A 27,127-nucleotide genomic window follows, 5' to 3' on the forward strand; every position below is an offset into this window, starting at 1 on the left:
GTAATCTCATATATTCACTTAAACTTTATTATTTACAAATTAAATTACACAGCAGCTTTACACAGCATGAGATGGAAAGGAAAGAGAGAAGAGGGGAAGAAGCTGGCTCCTGAGATTCTTGGCCACCTCCACCTCCTCTTGTGCGTATAGCAAAGTCTTCAGTGCTGCCTCCACCCCAGTTCCTAGGTCAGGCTTTGGGGCACAGATTTAAGTTGGGTTCTGGCTCTGATAGCCCCAGAGTCACCAGGGCTCCCACTAGCAGCTTCTTCACAGGCGTTGGGGGTGAATGTGAGGGCATCAGCTGCGGGGAGAAAGGTTAATGCCACATGGTATGATGTTCTGCCCTTTTCCCTACCCTATCAGGCCCTAGGACTCACTTTGTCTAGGCGATGGCAACAAATGAGGCCGCTGGAATTCAGGTAGAAAGTGGAATAGGCATCATAGGTCCTGGTGAAAAGAGAGAGAAAGCGTGCTGAGGGGGATGACTGGTTCCAAAATTTAATTCAAGCATTTGTGTAAAATAGTAGTTTCAAATTTTGGTACATACCAGATTATCTGGGGAACTTCTGAAATCCTGATAATTACCTTGTACCCTATGCCAATAAAATCAGAATGTCCAGGGCCTCACTGGTGTTGCAATGGGTTAAGTCTCAGCACTATGAAGCTATTGGCAGCCACTGAAGCATGAGTTCAATCCCTGGCCAGGGAGGTAACCCACATGGCCCAGCAGACCTCTCCTGACTCGCCCACTGCTCCCCTCAGCTGTGTATTTCAGTCAGTCTGCCTATTCTGTTCCCCACTCTGTCTCTGGTGGATCCTCTCATCCCCTGTACCTCTGGCCTACACTCCAGCTCTTGTATGCATAAATAAATAAATCTTTAAAAAATAAATGAAAATAAATAAAATCAGTGTCTAGCACCAATTTTTTAAGATTCTTAGGTGATTCCACTGCGTAGCAAAGCTTGGGGCCCACTGATTTGGGTTAAGACTACAAATAGCTTTTTGTGGGCTTGTTTTGGCGTAGACGAACTGGGGTGTAGTCTAGAGATGTGGAGGATGAGAGGATTCACCAGAGACAGAGTGGGCAGCAGTATAGGCAGATCTACTGAAATATACTGCCAAGAGGAACAGTGGGCGAGACTGGAGAGGTCTGCTGTACCATATATGGGTTAACCACCTGGCTAGGGATCGAACTCAGGCAACAGTGTTGATAGCACTGAGACAACCCCTCGGCCACCAGGGAGGCCCTACCAATAGTTTCTCTTGAGAGAATGCTGGTTTACATCTTTATATTTTAAGATTTTATTTTTTTTGTAGAACTGGTGTGTAGGCCAGAGTTGCAGGGAGTGAGAGGATTCACCAGACAGAGTGGGGAACAGAACATGCAGATCTACTGAAATACACTGCTGAGGGGAGCAGCGGGTGAGACAGGAGAGTTCTGCTGCGCCGTATGTGGGTTAGCTCCCTGGCTGGGGATCAAACTCAGGCCAACGCAGTGGGCCTTCACAGTAGTAGTGCTGAGACTTAACCCCTAGACCACAGGGAGACCCTACCAATAGTTTCTTATAGTTCTATTCTGTGCCAGAAATTTACCAGGTACCACTTTACCTGCAGTGGTGAGTCTCAACTTATGAGATAGGGATTTTCATTTTGTTCAGTAATCTTTTGAATACCTACATTATGCCAGGTAATAATATACATGAAAAAACTGAGTTCAGAGGCTTATGTACTCAAATCCCTATTTGTTACATTAAAATTGACTAAAGTGATCCCTGCCCTCAAGGATCTATGCAGTTAAAGGCAGGATAGATCAAGGGTTGGGAAAACATAAGATTCCTGAAAGGGTAAGATTTAAAAACTACTGTGAGTCCTTTCCCACCTCTTTCTTACCTGTAAAGCTCTTCCTTGTCACGCTTGTAGAAACGCAGGAAAAGCATGTGAATGGGCAGCCCCACGAGCCGCCAGCGGGCTTGTAAGCTCCAATTCTCAGGGTGGCGGGTCAGCTGTAGAACATCCAATCGAAGCTGTGCAAAATAGTTCCAGGCTAGGAAGCGGCAGAGGGTCAGCGACAAAATGTACCATGTCCGGCCCCTGTGAAGAAAAGGGTGGGAAAGGAATCTCATGATAGCAGAATAGGAAAACCAAACTGGCTCTGTCCAAGGAACAGAAGGCTGTGAGAAGCAGCCTAAGACCTTTTCTGTAAGTGCACAAGACCAGATACATAGCAATGGGTGCGTTTCCTCCCCCAGGCCCTACCATGGCTGGATTCTCACTTGGTTCGTATGTTCAGGATCTCATTGATGAACTCCACATCTGATGAGTAGAGACTGTAGTCGTGAGAGTGAAGGAAGATATTGGGAAGCTAGATGGAAGAAGAGGGTGTCAGCTCGGAGGGAGTGAAAATCCCTCAGTTTCTATTTTTGGTGCCTCTTTATTCTTGTCTGATTGTCTCATCCCATGTTTAACTTCCCTTAACTATAACTCTAGGAGGCGCATCTATGCCTTGGGAAATGCTTATGGTTTGGCTTCATGGTTCCAAGAAAATACAGTTGACTAACCCTCTACGTCCCTTCCTACTGCAGACAAAGGTGACTTCGAAGAGACATACCTCATGTCTTAGTCTCTCATACATGACGGCCAGGTGCTCCTCCATACTTGGATCTCCTGATGGAGTGGCAGGGGAAGAGTGGGCAGTCCCAGGGGCTTGGAAAGGTATCAAAGCCCCAGGGTAGGGCCAGGGAGGTCCCTCAAATAGACTCCTAAGCCCATCCAGGCAGCCACTATGCAACTCAGGTCCTGGTCCCTCCTCCCCCTTTCCTGGAGGGAGAACGACCCATGGTGAGCTGAGGGCCTGCACCGGAGGGAGAGGTGGTGGGGAAGCTCTGGGAAGCAGCCAGGTACGAGGGTGTGAGGGTGAGGGAGACCAGAGAAGAGAAGGTGGAGAAGTGGTGGTGGTGGAGTGAGGCCAAAGGGGTGGGAATGGTAGAGCCCGTGGAGAAAGCTGGTCCTAAGGAGGAAGAACAAAAGGTGAAAAAGAATTAAGCTGCCCAATGCCCCTTGATCCAAGCTCCATTCATGAGCATGCTTCCTTCCAACCCCACCTGCTGCTCCTGACAGGAGAGATGGAATTACTACAAAATGGGATGGAGTCATCTACATCTCTACTAAAAACAGGAGGAAGCTGTTCCCTGTGACAGTTACAAGTACCTTCCAAAACACAGCAAAATACCTTTTCATTTGCTTAAGGGTCCAACACTGGGGCAATTCCACCTCCTATATGGCAAGAATTGTAAGAATATATACTTGAAAAATGAGATGAGTAACAGGTTGTATGGCCCTGTGGATGAAACGATACAGCCTGCACCACATCTCCACGATTGAGTGAGGTGGATGTTGCACAGCCAAACATCCACCTGGAACTGGAGACTTTTGCGTTCCAATTCTATCCTGTAACCTTAGGCACTCTCACTCCCTGTGCCTGTTTCCTATAAATGTTCTCCTATAAAGGAGAACGATGAAGCCACACTGAGTTATGAGGATTGGATGAGACAATAAACGTAAATAAAACGGTGCGACCTATAAAGTAATATATAAATGGAAGCTATTATTTCAGGCCCCTGTTATGACAGGAATAAGCCCAGGAGACTATTAATGACCGGACTTCATTGCCCCTGGTTTTCCGACGTTGCAGCTGTGACAAGGGGAGATGATCACCAGTCAGGCCTGACTCGAGTCCCTCTGCTCCCAAGGAAACCCCCCGCCCCGGGGGTCGTAGTCCCGGGAGGGCGGGCGGGTCGCGCGGGTACCTCGGTCCCCGATGGAGTCCCCGAGGCGCCGTCTCCGCCGGGGGCGTGGCCATCTTGCCCGCCCGGGCACCGGGGCCCGAACCGGGTCTACCCGAACCCGCTTTCCTGCCGGGACCGCTATCCGGGTGCAAACTGCGCAGGCTGCAGAGCGCGGCCCGCAGGTCTGTCTGGTCGGGACCAGGAAACTGGGGCGGCGCCGCGGTCGGGCTGCGAACCTCTGGCCTCTGCCCTTCAAATCACCTCCAGGCACAGGTAACCGCGGAGACGCAACCAAGCGTGAACGCGCCCCGTGGCCCCGACTTCCACCCCAGGCCCGGGAGAACTGACGTCGCGTGAGCGCCAGGGCGGTGGCGCCGCGCCCCCACCCCGAGACCCAGGCCCCTCCGCTCGCCGCCCGCCCGGCTCAGGTGGGAAGGGGCGGTGGGAGGCCACTGCGCCTGCGCGGAACGGGCGCGCGCTCCGCCCCACACGCCGGCTCTGAGGAGGGTCTCTCCCCGCCCCCTCCGCTCTCACCTGGGGGTGAGCCTGGTAGGCGCGGAGGCAGGGGCCGAGACGCCTGGCCGCCCCCCGACTGGGCCGGTACATGATCTTCCGGGAGTGGGAGAGGGCGCCTCCCGAGTCCGGCCTCCGGCCTCCGGCCTCCTCACAGGGTGAGCGCGCCCCGGAGCCGGCTTCTTGAAGGGGAAAGAGGGGGGGCCAGGGGCTGAGGGCAGGGAAACGGAGATGTTGCGCGCTTGCGCACTGAGGGTTCCACGGAGGCGGTGAGGCGCTCGGTCTGCAGGGAGTGCGCCTGCGCGCGCGTGGACGCTGCCTGCCGCAGAGCGCTTGCGCAGCAAATTAGCGGGCCCGTAGTATGGCTCGCTCCACCTGTGGCGCCTGCGCAGAAAGCTGGGCGACAGTGTGGGCGCAGTGGGTGCAACGTGAGGGAAGTGGGATTGAAATAATGACAATCCAGTTTTTCAATAACTCGTGATAAAAATAAATACTTTTATTGGTCTGCTTAAAAATAAAATACAAATGATTTGGCACCAGTGAGCCTGTCAAATGAATGAATGAGTGAATGAATATCCATTATGAGGGCTGGCTTTATCTAGGTGCTGTAGTGAGAGAAAAATAATACTGACTTTGAAGGTGTGAGACGAGACCGTGGTCACCAAGGCCTAGTGCTGCGACGTTCCTGCAAATTTCGAATGAACCTGGCGTTGAACATGTCGCCACCCACTGTCCAGGACTGGGCAGATGCAGCCTGAGCCTGGGCCTGAGCCTGGGCCTGTGTCTGGGTTTGGGCCTGTGGAGGAACTGTATGTATGGGTTCCTCTCCAGACCCGTCCTGTGACAAGACCTGCTCCTCACTGGAACACCTGGTAGTTGGGAGGGAGATGGAGAATAGGTTTTAGGGGTACTAAAGTGACAATTATATCACAGACTCTTTAAGGCCTGTCCAGCTCCTGTGTAGAGGAGGACCCAAGGCCTATGAGGCTAGAGCCATTAGTGTTATGTCCCTATTTGAAACCCTTCCAAGAGCACCAAAGGGAAGCACGAGTTGAACCTACGGGGAAAGAGGGTTGTAGGATGTTAGGATTTGTGGGAGGAGCTGGTGTCCAGTTGAGAGAGTGAGGACTGGCAGGAGTGAGTAGCTGAGGGTGATGTTAGGAAAGGAGTCAGAGATGGTGGAAGGCTCTTAGAAGAGGGGCTCAGACCTCACCTATTCTCTCTTTCCTGTTCCCCCTGCTTCAATTCTTGATTGCCTGTGGAAATATCAGGCATGTGCGTGGGAGCACTGGCGAGGTAGTGAATATGGCCTACTTGATTTGGGTGTAAGGAGGGATGAATACTTACCTGTACTGGGGAATGAGGAATTCAACCCCCCGTGGCGGCTGTAGCAGCAGCTTTGGGCTACCAGCCCTGGGGGAGTCCCCCTGTAGGAGAAATGGGAGATGATGGGGAAGAGGCCACAGGATGAAAGATGAGTGGGTATGGAGAGGAGGAACAAAAAGGAATAGCACAGGAACAAAAAGAAAGGGCAATTATCGTTGCTATGGGGCTTCAATTTCAATCTAAATTATGTCCCACTAAAGGGAAGCTCATTTTATACCCCAAGATTTTCTGGAGCAGTCCTGATTTGTTGCTTTACTTCTAGTGGAAGCAGTGGTTTAAACATAAGGTTAAGTGTGATCCAAATCATGTCATAAAAACAGACTCACAAGGGAGGCCGAAAGAATCTGTTGCACCAGGTGCCCTGATGTTTGGTTTGGAAAACATGGCTACTGTAATGACAGGATACCTCAGACCAGAGAGAAATAGGGAGTGGTGAGGCTGAATTTAGGAGGAAAAGGAAAGATTTTGAAGCAGAGGTGACAGATCGTTGGGCTCTGAACAGAGGTAAGATTGTCTTGAGAGAGGCCTAAGGGTTTAGTGGAGCAGACAGCAGGAAATTAGTGGGAGGAATCCAGGGAATGAGTAGGGGATTATTATTGGGTGGTGAGGCAATGAATGGATCCCAGAGATGTTGATATTCCTTAACATCTTGGCAAGGACTGGCTTGGGGTAAAGATAGAAGTCACTGAGGAGAGCTTGTGGCTTCTGGAGGGAATGGGGAGCAGCAGACACAGGAGCAATAGAGAGGGATCCAGTGACAGAATCTGCAGGAGAAGATCCAGAAATGAATATGGGAATAGACACACCAGAGCCGGCAAGGGAAGCTCTGAGCTTGCTGGAAGATCTGAAGATCCCAGACGTGAGGAAAGTGAGGGGGATAGAGGTCTTAAAATCCCAGGAAAATAAGGAGTGACGCATAGACGAGGCTGAGACAAAGTTTTTTTGTTTGTTTTTCATTGAAAATTTCAATTTAAAAAACACAAAAGAATTCACACTTGATTCAGACAACACTGGAGAGAAGAATGAGAAAGGGTGTTGGGAGAGAGGGAGATCCTGCTCCCAAGGATTTGGGGGGAACACTTGGGGAACCTGATCTACCACACACTCAGAAGGTGGGGAGGGGAAAGGATGTTCTATCCAAGGTTTGGAACAGGGAAGAAGGTTCTTACTATGGAGGGAAGAAGAAAGGAAGGTGAGAGGAGGTGTACCCCCATCTCAAAACAATCTCACAAGACAGGAATCTATCAGTATCTAGCCACTGGGGGAGTGATGGTGAGAGGGAATTCCAGGAATTAATAGATCCTTGAGATTCAGGCTTATCTTCTGAAACCTGGCTAGGGTACTTAGCTGGGATCTACTGCCAAGAGACAGACATCCTCACAGAATCTGGATCTGGGGGAAGAGGTGTCTTTAGAAGGGAGATGAGTCTTTTAGAACCCCAAAACAGACACCAGCTTAGGGGCTCCCTGACAAATACAGAAAACATGGAAATGAAGAGTTTGGCAATGTTGACTGGATCCCTTTGGGGAGCTGGTAAGTCCCTGTCCTACCTAACTGGACTGCTCTGAAGCAGAGCTCATTGGCTGGCATGGGCAGACTGAAAGGTTAAGTATAGTAGGCAGCACAAAGCAGTACTGGAGCTACCAGTAGACACTAGAGGGAATACGGTATATATTCCATGGACAAGACTCCTTAAAAGGTCAGCCTAGTAGAGGAGGCCCTGGGACTTTCCATGGTGTTCTAGAGTCTGACAGCAAGCAAGTGTGTGCTTCTCTGGGTAAACAGAATGAGCTGCTCAAGGGGTTTAGCAGCGAATTGGGCTGTCTGTGGAAGTGTTCAGAGCCCAAGTTAAGAGATAAGGGGGAGCTTTCTACGGTGGGAAAAGCTACAAAGTAGTAGGCCATCTGGGATCCTGACCACCCAGTTGTCCAAGAAAAGGGAAGGGGGAAATCCTATGGGTTCTGTCAGGTTCCACTGGATCCTGGGGATAAAGAGTGGGTCTGGGGTTCTCAGGGAGCGGGGTCTCTGCACACCCAGTTCTCCCAAGGAGCTGGGGGTTAGCTGTCTATCAGTATCGACTTTCATCAGAGCGTGGAAGGGAGCTATGGAGTGATGGCATGGACAGGAGAAAGGGAGAGGGAAAATGGGGGAAGAGAGAAAAACAGAAGTCAGGTGAAGAGAAAGCCAGGAAGACAAATAAAGGAGACACCCGCTCTGCCTGCTGGGATGGGCTCCTGCCACTCAAGGCACTGACCTGGAGCCAGGAGCTCCCCCAATTGTGTCCGAGGCACTGCCCATTCCCAGTGTATTAAAGCATGATCTCCTCAACCTTAGAGGCTCAGTTCCCTCCTCAATGTATCGTTCCTCCTATGCTTCTTCCCAATCCACTTTAAACTACAGTCCCTAAACTCCATATAAAATCCTACCTGCTCTTTTATTGTATTTCCAAAACACTCCCCAAAATATTTTCCAATATATTCTTTGAAGATTTTCAGACTCTCTAGTCCTCCTGTCCTATTGCTTCACCTTGCTAAAGGGTTCAAATTGTCCCCTGCCATTTCTAATACCTTCTGACAGTCTTGAGGCTCCCTAACCCTCCAGCTGCTATTACCTGGTGCGGCGACGTTGTGCTGGGCTGCCTCCAGGGTCGGTAGCCAGCAGAAGGCGGGCAGTGGGGTGAGGGGGGCAGAGGCGCAGGGACCGCAGCAGCTCTTGCTCTGGCACAAAGGGGCGGAGAGGACCCCGTTCTGGAGAGTTCCCCAGGCTGCTGGAGCGAGGGGGTGGGTGAGCTGCAGGTGTTGCACGGCGGGGGGCCCTGTTTAGGGGCCAAGGAGGCTCCACAGCTACCTTCAGGACTTGGGGAAAAGAGAATATAGAGCAAGACAGAAGAAAATGGAGAGGGAAGAGTCAACAGCAAAAATCAGGGTAGAGGGCCTCCCCTGGTGGCGCAGCAGTTGAGCGCTGGGCTGCGAAGCTGCCTGCAGCCTCGGCAGCACCGGTTCGATCCCCAGCCACCAGCGAGGGTCCCACATGGTGTGACAGACTTCTCCTGCTGCGCCTGCTGCTCCCCTCAGCAGTGTATTTCGTCAGTCTGCCTGTTCTGTTCCCCGCTCTGGCTCTAGTGAATTCTCTCACCCTCCCACGCTTCTGACTGTACCCAGTGCTTGTATAAATAAATAAATAAATCTTAAAAAATATATATATCAGGGTAGAAAAAAGAGAAATCAGAGCCTTGAGAGAGAACAGCCCCTTCCCCTGGGTTAAAGCCCCTCCCCCCCCCAGGCCCAGACACCCATGCAGCCCTCTTACATTCTCGGTCACTGGAAGAGTATGGCTTAATGTCGCCTTCTGCTCTTTTGGGTGGGAGTTTCCTTGCTGGAGCTGGCAGTGGAAGGGACACAGGCAAGGTCAGCATCAGAGGAGACACACTTTGCACACCCTCCCCTCCCAGCCACTCCCCCCATGACCCCAGCCTCTGCTTCTTGACATTACAGCTCCTCCTGGGGAAGGAGAGTTCAGCTCCATCGCAGAAGCAGCTCTGTGGCAATGCCATCATACCAGGAGGGAATCTGGGGGGAATGCTGGTGCACTTTTGAGCAGAGCCAGAAGGAGCAGGCTGAATGCAGAGTCAGGGGGAAAGCTCCAGGGGGAGACTCTGGGCCTGGGAAATGCAGGAGAAGGGCAGCCAAGGCAGGTGAGCTCTTACTGTCAGTGGGTGCTGTCAGGGCCCCTAGGATGCTGGGGCAGTGGAATGGTCCCAGCCGGGCCAATGAGGACCCCAGATCTCTCTAGATGAGACGGACAAAGCCCTTGGTTAATCAGGAATTGCTTTGAAGAGGTCAGGGGAGGTTGGGTTTGGGCCTCTCCATAAGTGTAAAGATGGGAGATTTAAGTTTTCATAGGGGGAAAAAAGGAAAAAAACAAGACCTCTGTAAAGGGAGTTACAGTAAGGGGGAAGCTAACAGATTGCCTAAGCTCAGCCTCCTACCCCCTCACTTCTCTACATGCTCCCTCTTCCTTTCCTGCAAGAGGTTCTCCATCATGTGTGGCAAATTAGAGACTTCTCAGGAGATCCATTTAAGCTTTACCCCTCCCCGGCAGGCCTGAGTGCTCAGTTTCCTTGCTGACCATCCCTCATTCTTACAACCTGCAGGTCAGCAGGAACTTTGGGAAACCAAAGGGAGCCGTGCATGTGAAATGCCTCTCAGTGTCTGACACTGGTCGAAGCTGATAACTGGTAACAGACCTTTCTTTGAGTCTCATCTTTTCTCATCAAGGAGATAAGAACTAGCTACAGAGCCAGCTCAGGAAAGGTGCCTTTCTGTACAAGCAGGCACTGCACTGCAGCCAGCAGAAGGCTTGCTTCTCCTTTGGGAGGCAATGGAGAAGAGGGAGGAGTGGGGCTCAGATTAGCAGAGAGCCTGTGTGCGTGAGGATGGACACAGGATGGAATGGGGAACCTGGGCAGCATTTCAGTAGTTCCGGTTTGCTTTCTCTACATCAATTTCATTATTTAGTTGGAAATATTAAAAATTCTGAGTGTTATCTTCTAAAACAAGTATTTAAGCTTTGGACCATTTGTGTCACTATTCTCTGGACTGGAAATGGAAGAGCTGACTGCACTTGCCTTCCCCTCACTGACAGAAAACTGAGGGGTTTACAAAGTGACTCCGGCCTACTTTGATGGACCTGAAAGCAACAAGAGGCTCCATCAACATTAATCATCAAACAGGCTCCCCTTGCTTAGTTAAAACTTAGTTGACATGTATCAAGTGCACCGAGCTCCCCTGAGGACAAAGGCTAATGGGCAATAAGTGCTAGAGACTTGGGTGGCTTTAGAATTCTCCAATATGGCCCACATATCACACTGAGCTGGATCTGGTCTCCAGAGTAACTAGCCATCACGTCACTACAGTCCACCCATCCAATCAGCTTTACCAGGGGGCGTAGGATCGACTGCAGCAGCGCGAGAATGTCGAGTTGCCCTCAGAGAGGGAGCAGAGGGCCCTGTGAGGAAGGAAGCGGTGGTGCCCCTGAGTGAGGGGGCCAATGGGAGAAAGAATCCACCTCTTTCCTTCCCCTCACCCCAGCTACTTGACCAACATACACAAGGTGAAAAAACTTACGATGTTGATGGGCAAAGAAGCCTTCAAAGATCACAAAGTTGTTCACCTATAATATGAAACAAGCAAAATACAGTTGTTCATTCTGCTACTCAGAACATGTGGGTATAGAATCCTATGCTAGATAACCTATAGTGAACAGAATAGAATGAAAGTCAGCCTTCCTTGTTGACAGACTTAGTAAAAAATTCAGACCTTGGCAATCTGATCTTAATGTTGATAAGGAATTGTAACAGACCTTGAATAGTCAAAATTCTGAAAAAGAAGGAAAAGGATACACACATTTCTTGATTTCAAAACTTACTACAAAGCTATAGTAATCAAAATGGTATGGTGAGGCCTAAGGATAGATACATAGGCCAATGGTATGAAGCAAATCTATCAATAGAAATAAACTCATGTATCTATGGTCAATTGATTTGCAACACTGCATGGTCAAAGAACCGTTGTACTTAGACAACTGAATATCCACATACAAGATAATGAATTTGTACCACTAACCCATTTCATAGAGAAAATCACTAAAAATCGATCAAAGTTCTAATGTAAGAGCTAAAATAGAAACTCTTAGAAGAAAACATAAGGGCAAAATCTTTATGACCTTAGATTAGGCAATGATTTCTTTAAAATTACAACAGAGCCTCCCTGGTAGCACAAGGGGTTAAGACACAACCTATGAAGGTGTCCGCAGACACTGCAGCACGAGTTCAAATCCCCAGCTGGCCAGGGAACAACACACATGGCACAGCAGACCTCTCCTGATTCACCCGCTGCTCCCCTCAGCAGTGTATTTCAGTCAATCTGCCTGTTCTGTTCCCCACTCTGTCTCTAATGAATCCTCTCATCCCTGCCCCCCCCCGCCTGTACTCCAGCTCTTGCATGCATAAATAAATATTTAATAAAAAATAAAATTACACCAAAACACAAGCAATGAAAGGAAAAAAATAAACTGAACTTCATCAAAAGTAAAAACTTTTGTACTTCAGAAGACACCACTGAGAAAATGAAAAGAAACCCACAAAACAGTAGAAAGTATTTTCAAATCATACATCTGATGACTGTTGTATCTAAAATATATAAAGAACTCTTCCAACTCATGGGTAGAGAACACAATTTAAAAATGGACACTGAACTTGAATAAACATTTCTTAAAAGTTGACATACAAATGTCCATAAGCATTTAAAATTATGCTCAACACCATGAGTCATTAGGGAAACGCAAATCAAAACTAGAAGACATGCTACTTCATGCCTGTTAAGATAGCTATCAAGAAATTGGAAGCCTCACTGCTGGGGGGAGGTGAAAAACACTGCAGTGACTGTGGCAAAATAGCATGTCAGTTCCTCAAAAAGTGGCCTGAGGGCCTCCCCGGTGGTGCAGCGGTTGAGCGCTGGGTTGCGAAGCTGCCCGCAGCCTCTGCGGAGCCGGTTCGATCCCCGGCTGCTTCCCGGCCACCGGAGGAGGGTCCCATATGGCACGCAGACCTCTCCTGCCGCCCGCTGCTCCCCTCAGCAGTGTACTTTGGTCCTTCTGCCTGTTCTGCTCCTCGCTCTGGCTCTGGTGAATTCTCTCACCCTCCCGCGCTTCTGACTGTACCCAGTGCATGTATAAACAAAACAAATAAACAAATAAATAAAACATGCCTCTATTAAAAAAAAAAATGTGGCCTGAGTTCGATTCCCCGCCATGGAGCTAGCCCACATGGTGCAGCAGACCTCTCCTGTTTCACCCGCTGCTCCCCTCAGCCGTATGTTTCAGTAGATCTGCCTGTTCTGCTCCCCACTGTGTCTCTGGTGAATCCTCTTGCCTCCCCATCCCCTCACTCCTGCACCTCTGACCTACATCCCAGTTCTAGTATTCATAAATAAATAAAACTTAAAAAATATCTTGCACATGAATGCTTATAGCATATTACTCCTAACAGTCAAAAAACAGAAACCATCAAATATCAGTTGATAAATGGACTAAAATGTGGTATAGCCACATAATGGAACATTATCCTACCATAAAAAGGAATGAGATCTGGTAACGTACTACAAACTGGATGAACCCTGTGAAAACATTATGCTAAGTAAAAGCCAAACACAAAGACTGTTTATCATGATTCCATTTATATAAAATGTCCAGAATAAGCTACTTCACAGAGAGATTAGTGGTTAACAGGGGCTGGGGAAAGAGGAATTGATTATTTAATAATCCCTGGAGGGCCTCCCTGGTGGCGCAGCGGTTGAGCACTGGGTTGCGAAGCTGCCCGCAGCCTCTGCAGCGCCGGTTCTATTCCCGGCTGCTCCCGGCCACCGGAGGAGGGTCCTACATGGCATGCAGACCTCTCCTGCCGCCCGCTGCTCCCCTCAGCAGTGTACCTCGGTCCTTCTGCCTGCTCTGCTCCCCGCTCTGGCTCTGGTGAATTCTCTCACCCTCCCGCACTTCTGACTATACCCAGTGATTGTATAAATAAATAATTTAAAAATAATAATAATAATAATAATAATCCCTGGTGGCCTAGGGGTTAAGGCTCAGTGCTATCACTGCTACAGCCTGAGTTCGATGGGGAGGGAGCTAACCCACATAGGGGCAGCAGGCCTCTTCTGTCGTGCCCACTGTTCCCCCTGGCAGTGTATTTCAGTAAATTGGCCTGTAGTGCTCCCTACTCGGTCTCTGGTGAATCCTCTCACCCCCAACACCTCTGGCCTATACCCCAGTTCTTCCACACATACACACACAAAAAATCCTGACTCAACTTTTAAGTTCTCTCAGGCTCCAGGGTAATGGAGACATAATGGACAGAATGACAGGGAAAGCAAGACACCCCAAACCAACAAAACCAAAATCAAAACCAAAACCTCAAAACAAAACACCTTCATGAGGCCAAATGGCTTAATTCTACAAATAATAAGGAAAACTTAGATTTTTTTCCCCCCCATCAAATCTAAGATTTAAGTAGCAGCTATCGGGGAAAGATATGCTGGAGGACAGAAGGCCACTTCCATAATCGAGTTATTGATCATTTGAGAGTGATTTTATTTTATTATCACATTCAATTTGGCCTGCCCAACAATCCTTGGAGTTACTATTTTAAAAGTGAAAGTCTGCAAAGTTAAACAGTTTAATAGCAGCCATCTTAGCTTGTGTAGGAGTAAATCATTGGTGGGGCGTGGGAGGATAGAAAGGGATGGGTCAATATAACCAAGACTGGACAGATGGGGGAAAGTAACAGAAAAGCAGGGGATGGGGAAAGAGGGAAACAGCAAGATAAGTTAAAGAAAATACAAGACGTGAATCCTTATCAAGACAAAGATCTTTGATTTTGATCACCTATCATTTACGTGAATTTTGAATTTTGTATTAAACTTTTTTCATGGAGGGAGGGAGGAAAGACGTGAAGACCTACTTGCCAAAAGTGAAGTAGCTACAAGCGGCTAGATGGGCCTCAAGCTCCAGACAATCTTGCTCTCTCTCTTTTTTTTTTTTTTAAAGATTTTCGATTTATTTTTGTGTAGAAGAACTGGGGTGTAGGGCAGAGGTGTGGGGGGCGGGGGGAGGTGAGAGGATTTACCAGAGACAGTGGGGAGCAGAACAGGCCGATATATTGAAATACACTGCTGAAGGGAGCAGGCGAGATAGGAGAGGTTTGCTGCACCCTGTGGGTTAGCTCCCTGGTGGGATTGGGGATCAAACTCAGGCCATAGTACCAGAGAGGCCCTCAAACCCCAGAATCTTGATTCTAGCTGCAGCCAGGTATACTGTGTAGCCATGAAGAGGGGGCTTTGGTTCAAATGTGAACTCTATACTTTTTAACAGTGTGGACTTGGTCAAATGACTAATCTAATCTGTATAAACCCCAAATGGGGTCAAAAATAGCACAGACCTCTGGGCCTCCCTGGTGCAGGGGTTGAAGTCTCAGTACTATCAAGCTACCGCCAGCCACAGCAGCATGAGTTTGATCCCTGGCCAGGGAGCTACCCACATGGAGCAGCAGACCTCTCCTGTCTCACCCGCTGCTCCCCTCAGCAGTGTAGTTCAGTTGATCTGCCTATTCTGCTTCCCACTCTGTCTCTGGTAAATCCTCTTTCCCCCTACAGCTCTGGCCTACACCCCAGTTCTTGTATGCATAAATAAAATCTTAAAAAAAAAAAAAAGCATTGATCTAACATTTAAAAGAAAGCATAGACCTTAAAGAGATGTGAGAGGACCCACTGAGATAATGCATACATACTACAGAGAACTCATGAAACAGTCAATTTTATTTTCACTACACTGCTCTGCTATTACAAGTTCCCTGGGTAACACGTTTGATGCTGAATACTGTGCTCCTTCCACTACTCTTGCCATCTAAATGGAAACACACCCGTGGAGAACAGGCTAAGGAGAACCTGCCATAATGTCTCCTCACCCACCCTCATCCCCCAACAAGCACAGGCCAGCAGTCAGCCACACCTAACTGCTTGCAGTGCCCGGAAAGGTAGGTAGTGTTTTCCTGTCTTTGCTCATGCTGGTTCCTCCACATGAAAGGCATTCTGGCCCGCCCACTCAGTCCCCAGACACTTCTCAAGACTAAACATAAGACAAGGCTTTCTTTACCCCACATCCTTATGCCTCCTCTGTAATCACATCAATCGAATCATGTTACAATGGAGTCACATCCCTGCTCCTCCCCAAGGCTAACATGTCACCCCAATCCCAACCCCTCCTGCCCACTCACAGACACTGTTTGAGCAGTTCTCCCCACATTCTCTGACATCGTTTTCTCTCAACTGAGTCTTATGTGTTAGATTTTCCAGTGGAAAGAATGAACCCTGGCTTGATCCACTTCCCCCTCTACTTGTGCTCTATTTCTTGGTTCCTCTTCAAACTGCATTTAAGAGGGACCTATTCTTACTATGTCCAGTTCTTGGCTTCTCATTTCCCTAAACACACTCATTATCAGGCTTTCACCTGCCACTGCACCAAAATCACTGTCAGGACCCGCAGGCAGGTAAACCCAGCAGTCACTTCCCAGACTTCCTCTCACCTCAATGATAGCAGCGTTTGACTCAGTAACCATTCCTTCATCCGTGAAACACTTTCTCCACTGGCTTTCCAGGTCACCTTGTAAATTTTCATCTATTTCACCAGTAACTCCTTAGCTGCACTTCTACCTCTCCTCCTCGATCTCTTAAAAGAGTGTCCACTGCTTCAAGTGCCTGAGCCAACTTCTCTATAGTCACTCCCTGGTGATATCCTCACTGCTTTCGATACTGCACGCATGCTGAAAACTCCCCATCCAAACCTTTTGTCTCAACTCCCAAAGAAGTACCCAGCTAGCCACTCAACACTCAACACAGACTTATCACAGACCTCTCCAATGAACATAATCAAAGTGGATTCCTACTATTTCCCCCAAAACTGCTCCACTTACCATCAGAGTTAATGCAACACTGTCCTCACTGCTCACGCCAACAACTCTGGGGCATTCTTAACTACCTCTTCCCCACATATAACCTATCAGGAAATTTTAATTGCTTTAACTTCAAAATATTTAAAATTTGGCTACTCCTTACCACCCCTGCTGCTACCATCTTGGTCTGAGTCACACCATCTTTCACGGGGATTGTTGCTTCCTAACTGGACTACTTACTTCTGCCTTGCTCTGCTACTTCTATTCTCAACAAAGTGGTTTGATTAAATGTAAGTCAGATCATATCACCCCACTGCTCAAATGCCTGTGATAGCTCTGCTTTTTTCTTTCTTTCTTTTTTTTTAAAGATTTATTTTTATTTATTTATACAAACACTGTGTATAGTCAGAAGCGTGGGAGGGTGAGAGAATTCACCAGAGCCAGAGTGGGGAGCAGAGCAGGCAGAAGGACTGAAGTACACTGCTGAGGGGAGCAGCGGGCGGCAGGAGAGGTCTGCGCGCCATGTGGGACCCTCCTCCGGTGGCCGGGGAGCAGCTGGAGATCGAACCGGTGCTACAGAGGCTGCGGGCAGCTTCGCAACCCAGCGCTCAACCACTGTGCCACCGGGGAGGCCCAGCTCTGCTTTTTTCACTTAGAGTAAAAGTCAAAGTCTTTGCCTGTTAAGCCTGAAATGCCTTTCTTCTTTGTCACTGCTGTGACTGACCTCACCTACCACTGCCCCACCCCCACCTCATGCTGCTCTAGGCACATCAGACAGTTCACTCAAGCAGGCGCCCTCTCCCTCACAGCCTGTGCACTAGCCATTCTCTCTGCCTAGGATGCTCTCCTCCCAGGTATAGTCGATTCTCGCTCTCACCTGTAAGTTATTGCTCAATAACACTTTCTCAGTGAGGCCTTCCATGCTTATCCCACTAAAAGTTGCAATCCCACACACTCCCATCCCACCGCGGCACTCCCAGGCTTGTTCTCATTTTTCAGAGCACTTATCATGATCAACCATAGCATATAATTGTTAATTATGTTGGCTCCCCAATTAGAACATAAGCCCAACAATAGGCTTTTATCTGTCTTGTTGAATAAATATTCCTAGTGCCCAGAGAACAGTGTCAGGTGCTCAATAAATATTTGTTGAATGACTAGCAGCATTAGTTAACATTATATTACATTTTTTAACAAACCACCTTCCTATTTTAAACCAAAGCTCCCTGAGGTCAGGGATTGTATATTATTCTGGGCTTTTATTTTATTTTTTTTAAAGATTTATTTATTTATTCAAGAACCGGTGTGCAGGCCAGATGTGCGGGAGGGTGAGAGAATTCACCAGAGGCTGATAGGCAGACTGACCGAAATACACTGCTGAGGGGAGCATCGGGTGAGCAGAAGTCTGCCGCGCCATGTGGGTATGTCCCTGGCAGGCCGGGATCGAGCCTGCACTGCAGAGGCTGAGGACAGCTTCACAGCGCAGCGCTCAACCTGCTGTGCCACCAGGGAGGCCCCTATTCTGGGCTTTTAAACGTTGATTGATTACAGAGTGGCCTATGCAAGGAAGTGAGCTGGCTATATTCAGTGCACAAACATTATCAGGTGTACAAAATACATGAAGACTCAAAATAGATGAATGAAAGATGAAAAGATGATGAAAGATAATGAAAGATGATACCATAAATGAAAGAGAGCTTAGGAAAATCACACATAATGGGGAATATGGAGTCCTTGGAAGGTACCCCTTTTTTGTCCCCAGATAATAAATTTGATGGGGTCACTCAGCAAGGCTACACCCTCTGAAATCTCTAACCTGCGGAACTGTGGTCTCTAGGTTGTAGTGTTTATTCAGGAACTTCAGTAGCTTCTGTGAGGGCCGGTCAATGGCTAGTTGGTGTGGTTCAACTCGCTCCTTCTGCAGGGAACAGGAGACTCAGGGTAGGAGATGTGGAGAGAGCATGCCAACAGAAACCCGTGAGCCTGGGGAGGGAATGGGAGGATATGGGACCATGGGGGCTGGAGGGTGGGATGCATGGACTCTGGAAGGTTTTAGGGAAAAGGGTCTTTGATCTCATTTTGGACAGACTGATGAAGAGATAAGTGATACCTGCAACATATGCTGGAAGAGTTCTCGCCCATGGCCATGGCGTTGAAGTGATTCATGGATGTAAAAGTCTAGGATGCACAATGGTTCTACCTCATTGTGAGCCTCCCGGTCATCCTAACAAGTGAAGAACAACAAATACCTTTGAGGACCCAGACATGTTGCCACCTCCAACCAATCTCCACACAATCTTCTTGTTCTCAGGAACCAAGGCACAGGAATTCAATTTCTCGTAACACTTACCAGTACAAAGAGTTTCTTGTATCCAACTTTGAGGAAGCCAACAATGGCTCCTTTTCCAGCCCTGTAGGATGGGGAAAATGAACCAGCTGGAAATGGTAGGTCGAAAAGAGAGAGCAGGGCTGGGGAAGAGAGGAATTAAGTACAACAGAAGAGCATCTGGCACTCACGGTCGCGCTGAAGTGTCTTTGAGCACATACATGACGTGGCGGTTACTCTGCATCCTCGACGCACTAGTGATGGGAGCAGGAAGATGCTGGGCCTGCCAGAGAGGAGAAGACAGACTTTCTGCAGGTCCCTTCCAAAAGACACAGGCCTCCTTATCTTGTCCCCAGAGAGGCCTCCCCTTTACTCCATCTAAAGACTCCGCAGTACCTTAGCAGAAGCCTTGCCCAGTTCATCTACAATAGTCATGATTTGCTGCTGCAGATCAATACTATAAAAAGAAAGGAGATAAAAAGTCAGGTGCTGAATTAGAGGGTCGCTAGGCAAAGACCCCCTGGAAACCTGAGCCCCAATCCAAATCTAGGTTCAGGACTTAAGGCTCTATGACTTTACCTTGGTGTCCTCCTCTCTGGTTTCCACCCCACCCCCGGGACCCAACCTGAAGCCGCACCTCCTGTCAGCCTGGTACACTCCCTCCTCCCTAGAGGTTCTTATGGGGAGTCAGGACGGTCCGGGCAACCACATCCTTTGGTTGGGACCACATACTGGGCCTGGAGGTGAATGGTCACAGATCCAAACACGTATCAAACCCACTGGGTCTGAGGTGAAGGGTCACCAAAAGGGCGAGCCAGGACATAAAAAGGAGCGGCCGCTAGAGAGTGAGAAGGGGGCGTGGTGCCTGGGCCAGGTTTCCAGAGGAACCAGGGGAGAAGGGCCGTGGGGCAGGTTTGAGATGTCACCGGGCCGGCGTTGTGGTTCCGGGTCGGCGGGCTGGGGGCCGCAGGTGCTGGTCCAGCACCGTGATCCGCTCCGGGAGCAGCGCGTCCACATCGAACGGGAACTCCATGGCCCATTGTGCGCGGCCGGACCCGCCCCGCGAGGCGTCACTTCCGCCCCGCCCTTCGGAGTCTTCTTTTCCGCGCCCTCAGCCCAATGCCCGCCCCTAGTGGGGGTGCCCCCCTATCCCTTTTCTCCCACCCAGCACCCTGGCAGGCGGCCCTGGAGACCCGTCTCCAAGCCAGAGCAGCTGTCCTTCAGCAAGGCCACGCCCCGCGTCTCCATCCCCCGTGGCAGTGAGTGCCATAGCAACGCATTTTTCCCTAGGCCTAGTCTCATTCTCCAACCCTTTAGCCCTTAACTGGGGGGTGGCGGGGTTGAGTGGGAACACTGCCTGGGCACTGGGCCCATGAAGGAGAGCGGGACAGAATGCACGCTGCTCATTTCAGGTGGCTCTGGTCCCAACCTTCAGTGGTGGGGTTGGCTCAAGCCTGACCACCTGTCTCCCACATGCTCCCCCCAGAGGAATGGCATTCATCTGAAACAGCAGAGACACAGGAGATACAGTTTATTGTAGAAAAGTGGACTTGGCAGAAGTCTGAAACAGCAACAGAACGTTCAGCCCATCTATTTACAATATGCAGGGGTTGGGGTTTCCCATGTACATTTGTACTGTCCTCCCTTGGCCTCAGATGTATTTATCGCCTTCACCAGCCATCATTTCCTTTCTCTGGCCCTAGGCCTGCCACTGCCCACAAAACAGCTACAACTTTTCAGGGTGAAATCTCATCATGAAATTCCTCGGCATGATCTCATAACCCCTTGGGCTCCCTTCCCACTCAACAGCTCCTCCTACAGAGCACTCTGGGGGCCTGCCTGCTCAGTGGAGGACAGAGCACTCTGGGGGCCCTCCTGCTCAGTGGAGGAGGCTTCAGCTGGGGTTGTGAGGGGCACTTGGGGCATTGACTCAGGTGGGGGGCCACTCTCTTCTTTGAGATGACCCTGATAGAGCCGGCGAAGGCGGGCCAGCTCTCTCTCTGGTGGCTGTTTCCAGCTGTACCATGGGTACCAGGGATCACCCGAAACCAGGGTGGGGGCTGGCGGAGTAGCACTGACAGCTCCATGAGAGGTGCTGAAGTCAAGGTCCCGAGGTTCAACCTGGGGAATGTGGTAACTGAGGAAACCTAGAGGATTAAAAAAAAAAAAAAAAAGCAATTGTGGGATGGGATGGGGGTGGCAGGAGAAGGTAATTCAGATTAACACAGACAGTGAAGAAAGTGACCTACAATGGGAGGGAAAGCCCACTCACTGAGTACATTAATGCATGCAATACAATGCACCAAATCACCTGGCCAAGTGGGGGAAGTGTGGGCTGACAAGCCTGGGCTCTTGCCTGCCAAGTCACACTGCCCAGCACCAGACCTAAGGAGCTGCATCTGCTCTAGTGGAGGGGTACCTTTTCCTAAATTGTGAAAAGAGATCACCAGGACCTGATACACAGATTCTCCTATGACTTCGCTATGGCACTGGGACTAATAGGTGTAAAACAAAAGGGGAAAGGAGAGAGGAGGAATAAGGGGAAGGGTAATAGTAAGGTGAGAGACAGGAGAGGGAACAGGACAGTGGAATGACGACAGAAGAGACTCAGAAGAACATGGTGTGTGCTAGGGTGCTATCTTCTCAGATATCCACCCCCTTCAACCCTAATTCACCTCCTTTATGCCTAACAAAAGTGCCCTGTGGCTATCTCATGCTTACCATGATCCCTGGCTTTCTGGATGGCCTGGGTCAACTTCTTGTGCTGCTTCATACAGACCCCTATGTGAGGAAAAAAAATAACTCAGTGCTGGTTCCATAAAGCACAGTAACTAAAGAACACAACTGCTTCTACATAGTGATAAAGAGCTGGGAGGCCTCCCTGGTAGCACAAGGGGTTAAGCACAGCACTAGGAAGCAATTCACAGCTACTGCAGCATGAGTTCGGTCCCTGGCCATTGGGGGGTGACCCACATGGCGCAGCAGACCTCTCCTGACTTGCCTGCCTATTCTGCTCCCCACTCTGTCTCAGGTGAATCCTCTCACACGCCCCACCCACCTCTGGCCTGTACCCCAGTTCTTATATGCATAAACAAATAAATCTTTTAAGAAAAAAAAAAAAAGAGCTGGATTTAGAAGACCTGACTCTACCTAATGATCCTAGTCCCTTGATGCTCCGTGGGCCTGTTTCCTCATCTGCCTCATGGGAAGTCTCCCCTCTCTCTGTCCCTGAGAGCTAAGCTGAAGACATAGGAGTGTCTAGCCACTATATGGCCACTATAGAGAAGTCATTTAATGGTACAGGCTCCAAGACAGGGAGATCACAAATGAAAGCGCAAGTATGGTTAATTAAAGGGTTGAGTCTAACAATCCACAGAGAAAGATTCAATAAAGAAGAGAGGATTTCAGATCTGGGAAGGGCCATCTGAAAGAGACTGGTCCCTTTCACAGCTAGACATAAATTCCACTGGCCCTGCTGCCACCCACAAATGGGGGATTCAGATGATTCTTTGCCAGTGTGTCTTGCTTTAGAGGAGGGGTTGGCTAGATTTTCTGTGTAACACCGTATGTTAGGTTGTGTGGGTCCTACAGTCTCTGTCTCAACCACTAAACTTCGCTACTATATAGCCTGGAAGTGATTGTAGATAATATGAAAACACACAGACACAGCAGTGAGTCAGAACTGGCCTGTGATCACAGGTAAGAAATAGATGTAATTCTGAATTTGTTAAGCTTACAAAACCAAACCTGAGAAACTCAACTGCAATGTTAATTGGCATGATCGCCAATTTATGAGCAGGACTTTTGGAAAAGTGAAGAAACCATATAGAAAGGCAAGAGTCACCACCGTTTATCTTTTTTTTGTTTGTTTTTATAGAGGCATGTTATTTATTTATTTATTTGTTTGTTTGCTTTGTTTATACATGCCCTGGGTATAATCAGAAGCACGGGAGGGTGAGAGAATTCACCAGAGCCAGAGCGGGGAGCAGAGCAGGCAGAAGGACCGAAGTACACTGCTGAGGGGAGCAGCGGGCGGCAGGACAGGTCTGCGCGCTATGTGGGACCCTCTTCCGGTGGCAGGGGAGCAACTGGGGATCGAACCGGCGCCGCAGAGGCCGCGGGCAGCTTCGCAACCCAGCACTCAACCGCTGCGCCACCGGGGAGGCCCACCACCATTTATCTTTTAAGATTTACATTTCAGTAGTTTGTTTACATTGATACTTGCCTGTATCTTTTATCCACATGTAATTGTTTTAGTCTGTGAAGATCTCCATGAAACCAAAAATTCCAAAAGAGCTCAATCACGCTTTTTATGCCCTAAGTAGGAGCCACCCAACAAATACCCTTGGTCTGACTAAATAAACAAGTGCTGGTCTGTTGGTGGTAGGAAACTGGGCTGACCTGTGTAAGGAGCATGGAAGATGATGCCTGTGTGGGCGCAGACAAACTGTTCCAAGAGCTTCACATTCTGTGGAGGAGAGTGGTGGAGAACATGAGAGAACGGGGAGATAAAGACCCTTAGAGACTAAAAGTCCACCATCCATCCCTACCCACCCACAAGGTGACCTGCCCCCTTGAGGTGCTGCAGCTGCTACCTGCCTTCATGTCCCAAATTAGAGCCATCATTTCACTGAAGACATTTTCGAAAACTCCGCAAGTTTTTCCCATTTCCTTGCCTTCCAACTACCATACATGCACGTCCTACGTTCTGTCACTAAGACTCTTAGAACTCTCTTCTACAGGGGTCCTTTGTGCAAAAAAATGGGGACATTCAATTGGCAATCACTGAAATCACAGAAAATGCAGCACATGTTGTATTGAACATGTATAAATGATTAACGTATAAACAAACAGCATGCTATATACAATACATTGACATATTTATCAAGATTAATTTTACAGGGCTGCCCCGGTGGCACAAGGGATTAAGTCTTAGCAATATCAAGCTATCACCAACATGCAACATGAGTTCAAGCCCCAGCCAGGGAGCTGACCCACATGGCGCAGACCTCTCTCGTGTCACCCACTGCTCCCCTTAATAATGTATTTCAGAAGACATGTCTGGTCTGCCCCTCACTCTGTCTCTGGTGAATCCTCTCCCCCACCCCCTACCCCACACACCTCTGACTTACACCACGGTTCTTGTATGCATAACTAAATAAAAATAAATCTTAAAAAAAAAAAAGATAAATTTTACAATTTTAACTACCCACCAGGCTAATCACAGGAGGTCAGATTCCCAAGGTAAAAGCAGGCACACTTGGGGAATGGGGTGGTAGGGAGAATGATCTGCACTATTCAATTTGTAATCTTTCTTTCTCTCCTAGTTATGCAAGTGATTGTAGACTATACAATTGGTTATGTCTTTTTATGACCGATCATACGCAGTTGAAATTGAGAAGCTGTCCACTAGAACTCTCTACAACTTGTGTCAGAAGGCGCTGGAGAGCAATCAGACACCCCAGCTGCTCACACACAAATGCCCTCCAGGTTCCCTGATGACTACTCATTCAGCTTCTACTCTTAACACCTTCACTACAAGCTCAGAAAAGCACGATCCCATTATCACCTTTAAAAGGTTTTTGAGCCCCCCGCCCTGGTGGCTCAAGGGGTTAAGCACAGCAATGTGAAGTTATCCTCAGCCTCTGCAGCCAGGGAGCTACCCACATTGCGCAGCAGACCTCTCCGGATTCGCCCACTGCTCCCCTCAGCAATGTTATTTCAGTCAATGCGCCTGCTCTGCTCCCCACTGTGTCTCTGTTGAATCCTCTCACTCTTTGCACCTCTGGCCTACACCCCAGTTGTTTTATAGATAAGTAAATAAAAATAAATCTTTAAAAAAAAAAAAAAGGCTGACAAGACAAATGTTACTACATTACTAGAAAGTCAGTACAAAACAGATTATGGGAGTGCTGGGATATGAAGAGTAGGGCACCCACAGTCACGTCTTTAGCACTGCAATGAGCTTCTAAATCGTTATCCTAGAGAACAAGATCCTCCTTACCCTAAAGTCAACATGCAACTTGTGATCCCGGCAGATGGGGCAGGGGTTCCCAGCAACTTTATCTTTACGCTGTAAAGAGAAGAAGCTGGAGGTGAAAATGTTCAAGGACTATCAGAAAAAAGTGTTGCTGCTCTGTCACTATGGCCTCCACCCCCACTTCACATCCCATCTATGTGTCACCCTCAGAAACTCACAATACATGACTTTCGAGTCCGTTGTGGGGGTACTCCACCTTTGTGGTTGCGACGGTAGTCAGCCCAGACAGGACGAGAACCATAGCGGCTCTGGTATTCTGAAAGACCACACAAGTTATTTGTTGGTGAAGGCATCTGTGTCCACTAATTTCAGACCCCACTGTCACCTCCCTTTCCCATTTAAAGTACCTTCCGACTCCAGATATTTCCAGGGTTCATCCTTATAAGGGGAAATGGGAAGTGAAGGCAAAGACTCTTCCTCAGGGGGGGCTTTGGAACAAAGATTCCGGTGGGGAACCTATAAAGGAAAAAGGGAAAATGAAAGAATGCATTTAAGGAAGGGGCATGACAGTTTTTGCTGCCCACACCTTGGGTAGAAGGGGAACACACACCCATTAGTTAACAGAACATCAGGAATATAATAGAAAGTAGTATTTTTGCTGGGATTAAATCAACATTATCAACAGTCACTCCCTCTCTCCAACCAGATCCTGAAACAGAAGCTAATGTTAGGAAACAATTAGGATAGGCGACTTGGGTGCCATCTGTAAGGTAAATGGTTTTCAGGCTTTTCTGCCCTCCCACCATAAGGAGTGCCCTGCCTGATGGGGCACCTGCAGTTGTTATATTGTTGCAAGCTGCCTTCCTTACTTCTGTGGGCCATGGGAGGAGTATTGAGATAGTCACCAAGAGAAGATGAAGCAGGAGAGGCAGGAGAGAGACCCGGCAAAGAAGCCAGAGAAGCCCAGAGTGAAGTCCTGCCGGGGGCTTGGGGGCCTACTGGCCCTTCTGCCTGCCATGTACCTGGTTGCTGCGATGCATGTAAAGCTCAATAAAAAGCCTGAGAAAGCCACAGAGGGCTCCAAGACTCTCCTTTACCCGTCTGCTGGATCACAGATAAGCTGCTCAGTGCCCAGCCTGCCCCTACATCATCTTATTAGAGAAGACAACTTAAAACTTGACACATATAAAGTTTTTCTGCCTTTTTTCCGATGAATTTAATCTGCGGAGGAAAAGGAAGAAAGGTTGTGTAGCTTCTTGGAAGATGTCGGGGCAAAGAAGGAATGTATAGGACAGGTGAGTCTCTAACCCATTCTTAAATCAGAGTTGCCCAGCCTTATAAAACGTTTAAGATCAACATTCCACAGGGAAGAACAAACTTGAGTCCTAACGCTAGCTTTAAAGCCACCTTGCCTATTATTAACTCTGTGGTGGCCCCTGTCGCCACTCTGCAGTCCCACTTTAGGGAGTGGCAGCTGGGCAAGCCTTCCTATCTCACCCTGCCCTGCCAAGAACCTGCCCTGCCCTACCCTACCAAGAACCTCCAGGGTGGTGAGTACGTGAGGCTGGAGGGAAACTTCAATCCAAATGACTGAGTTAAGCTCTCATGTATGCTCTAGTAACAAAGTGATTTTGTGAGACAGAGTTGAGAAAACTGGTCCCCAGGCCGTGAGAATGTATCCTGGCTTTACTGGGAAAGAGCAGAACTGGTAGAACCCCCCCGGGCACTCAAGGACAGCACAGATTTAGAAACTGCTTGCATTGTTAAGGGTTGGTTATGCATGAACAAGGGGTCCTGTCCTTCATCTACGTATTTAGCCAAGATGTTAACTTGGAAAGAGGATGACATCTAACCCTGGGTCAGGCTGAGAAAATGGGCACAGGATCGAGAAGGGAGGGTGGTGGAAGCAACGTTTTGACTAAACCGCCGAGGCATAAACACTAGGGAAGGCCTCCGCTCCTGGAGTCTCACCACTGAGCGACGACCTAGAGAAGGTGTAACTAAATTGGGGTTGTGCAAAATGTGCTCCAAGGAGTTACCTGAACTCCGTAGGCACCTCTGAAGGGCGAAAGAACAGGCAGGCGCCTCAGCAGCACATTCAAGACGGAGGCCGCCATCTTGACGCACGCCCAAAGAGGTTTGGTCGGAAGCGCAATCGCGCATGCTCCGGGAAACAGCCGCGGGCAGGGCATGGGACGAGCCCGCAGTGCGGACGACGGCAGCGCATTTGCGTCAGGGCGGAAGCGTGAAGAGGGTGGGGTCAGGGGAAGAAGTCAATTTCAACTGCGTCACAATCGAATTCGGCCTCAAAATTGCTTTTTTGCTGAACCAGTCACTACGAATCTTAGATCGCATCTGTAGACTTTGCCTTTTAAGCAATTTTGAAGGTTATTTTCACCGAGAGCCTCTCAATGCGCATGCGCCGTCCCGCTTCTACCAACCCGGGGTGAGAAATGTTCTGGGGAGCGGAAGTGGTGGAGGCAGAGGAAAGGGAAGTGCTAAATCCTTCGGTCACGCGCACGCGATGGGGGGGGTCATGAAGGAGGCGGAAGAAGGAGCCGGGGGGAAGGGGCCGAGCGAAGTCTGAGGAGGATAGCCAATCGGCTGGCGAGTTGTCGTTCGGGTTAGCCAATGAA

General features: G+C 49.0%; 4 protein-coding genes across 6 annotated transcripts in view; all 4 read right to left on the reverse strand.

Moving 5' to 3' along the window:
• LOC311188230 (class I histocompatibility antigen, Gogo-OKO alpha chain-like) overlaps positions 1-27,127 on the reverse strand; it is a gene marked incomplete at both ends in the record, with an annotated part of 867,329 nt that overhangs the window by 747,981 nt on the left and 92,221 nt on the right. The gene's annotated exons all lie outside the window — the stretch shown is intronic.
• Positions 188-4,391, reverse strand: LOC311167858 (uncharacterized protein C6orf136 homolog; the record flags this gene model as incomplete). Its single annotated transcript, XM_084228997.1, has 6 exons — positions 188-301; positions 378-447; positions 1,891-2,091; positions 2,274-2,362; positions 2,609-3,007; positions 4,320-4,391. 6 exons carry the CDS (start codon positions 4,389-4,391, stop codon positions 188-190), a joined length of 945 nt encoding a protein of 314 aa, XP_084085123.1.
• ATAT1 (alpha tubulin acetyltransferase 1) lies at positions 4,957-19,565 on the reverse strand (the record flags this gene model as incomplete). Of its 3 annotated transcripts, XM_084229000.1 has the most annotated exons (13): positions 4,957-5,167; positions 5,512-5,554; positions 5,646-5,725; positions 8,296-8,539; positions 8,994-9,065; positions 10,623-10,691; positions 10,811-10,856; positions 18,002-18,103; positions 18,296-18,409; positions 18,536-18,596; positions 18,703-18,794; positions 18,908-18,968; positions 19,438-19,565. In XM_084229000.1, the coding sequence occupies 13 exons, from the start codon at positions 19,542-19,544 to the stop codon at positions 4,957-4,959; spliced, it is 1,302 nt and encodes a 433-aa protein (XP_084085126.1). The 3 variants fall into 3 exon arrangements, with proteins under 3 accessions (XP_084085126.1, XP_084085124.1, XP_084085125.1); XM_084228998.1 differs by lacking the exons at positions 4,957-5,167; positions 5,512-5,554; positions 5,646-5,725 and adding an exon at positions 7,753-7,786 and having other exon boundaries at positions 19,438-19,544; XM_084228999.1 differs by lacking the exons at positions 4,957-5,167; positions 5,512-5,554; positions 5,646-5,725; positions 10,623-10,691 and adding an exon at positions 7,753-7,786 and having other exon boundaries at positions 19,438-19,544.
• On the reverse strand, positions 20,327-26,809 carry MRPS18B (mitochondrial ribosomal protein S18B; the record flags this gene model as incomplete). The annotated part of the gene is made up of 7 exons (XM_084228714.1): positions 26,531-26,809; positions 24,899-25,007; positions 24,710-24,807; positions 24,516-24,584; positions 22,913-22,979; positions 21,233-21,292; positions 20,327-20,658 (listed from the first exon to the last, which is right to left on the reverse strand). Exons 1-7 carry the CDS (start codon positions 26,681-26,683, stop codon positions 20,327-20,329), a joined length of 888 nt encoding a protein of 295 aa, XP_084084840.1. The 5' UTR covers positions 26,684-26,809.

This window comes from Talpa europaea (genome assembly GCF_964194135.1).
Source record: "Talpa europaea genome assembly, chromosome: 2".
In the NCBI taxonomy this organism is placed as follows: Eukaryota; Metazoa; Chordata; class Mammalia; order Eulipotyphla; family Talpidae; genus Talpa; species Talpa europaea.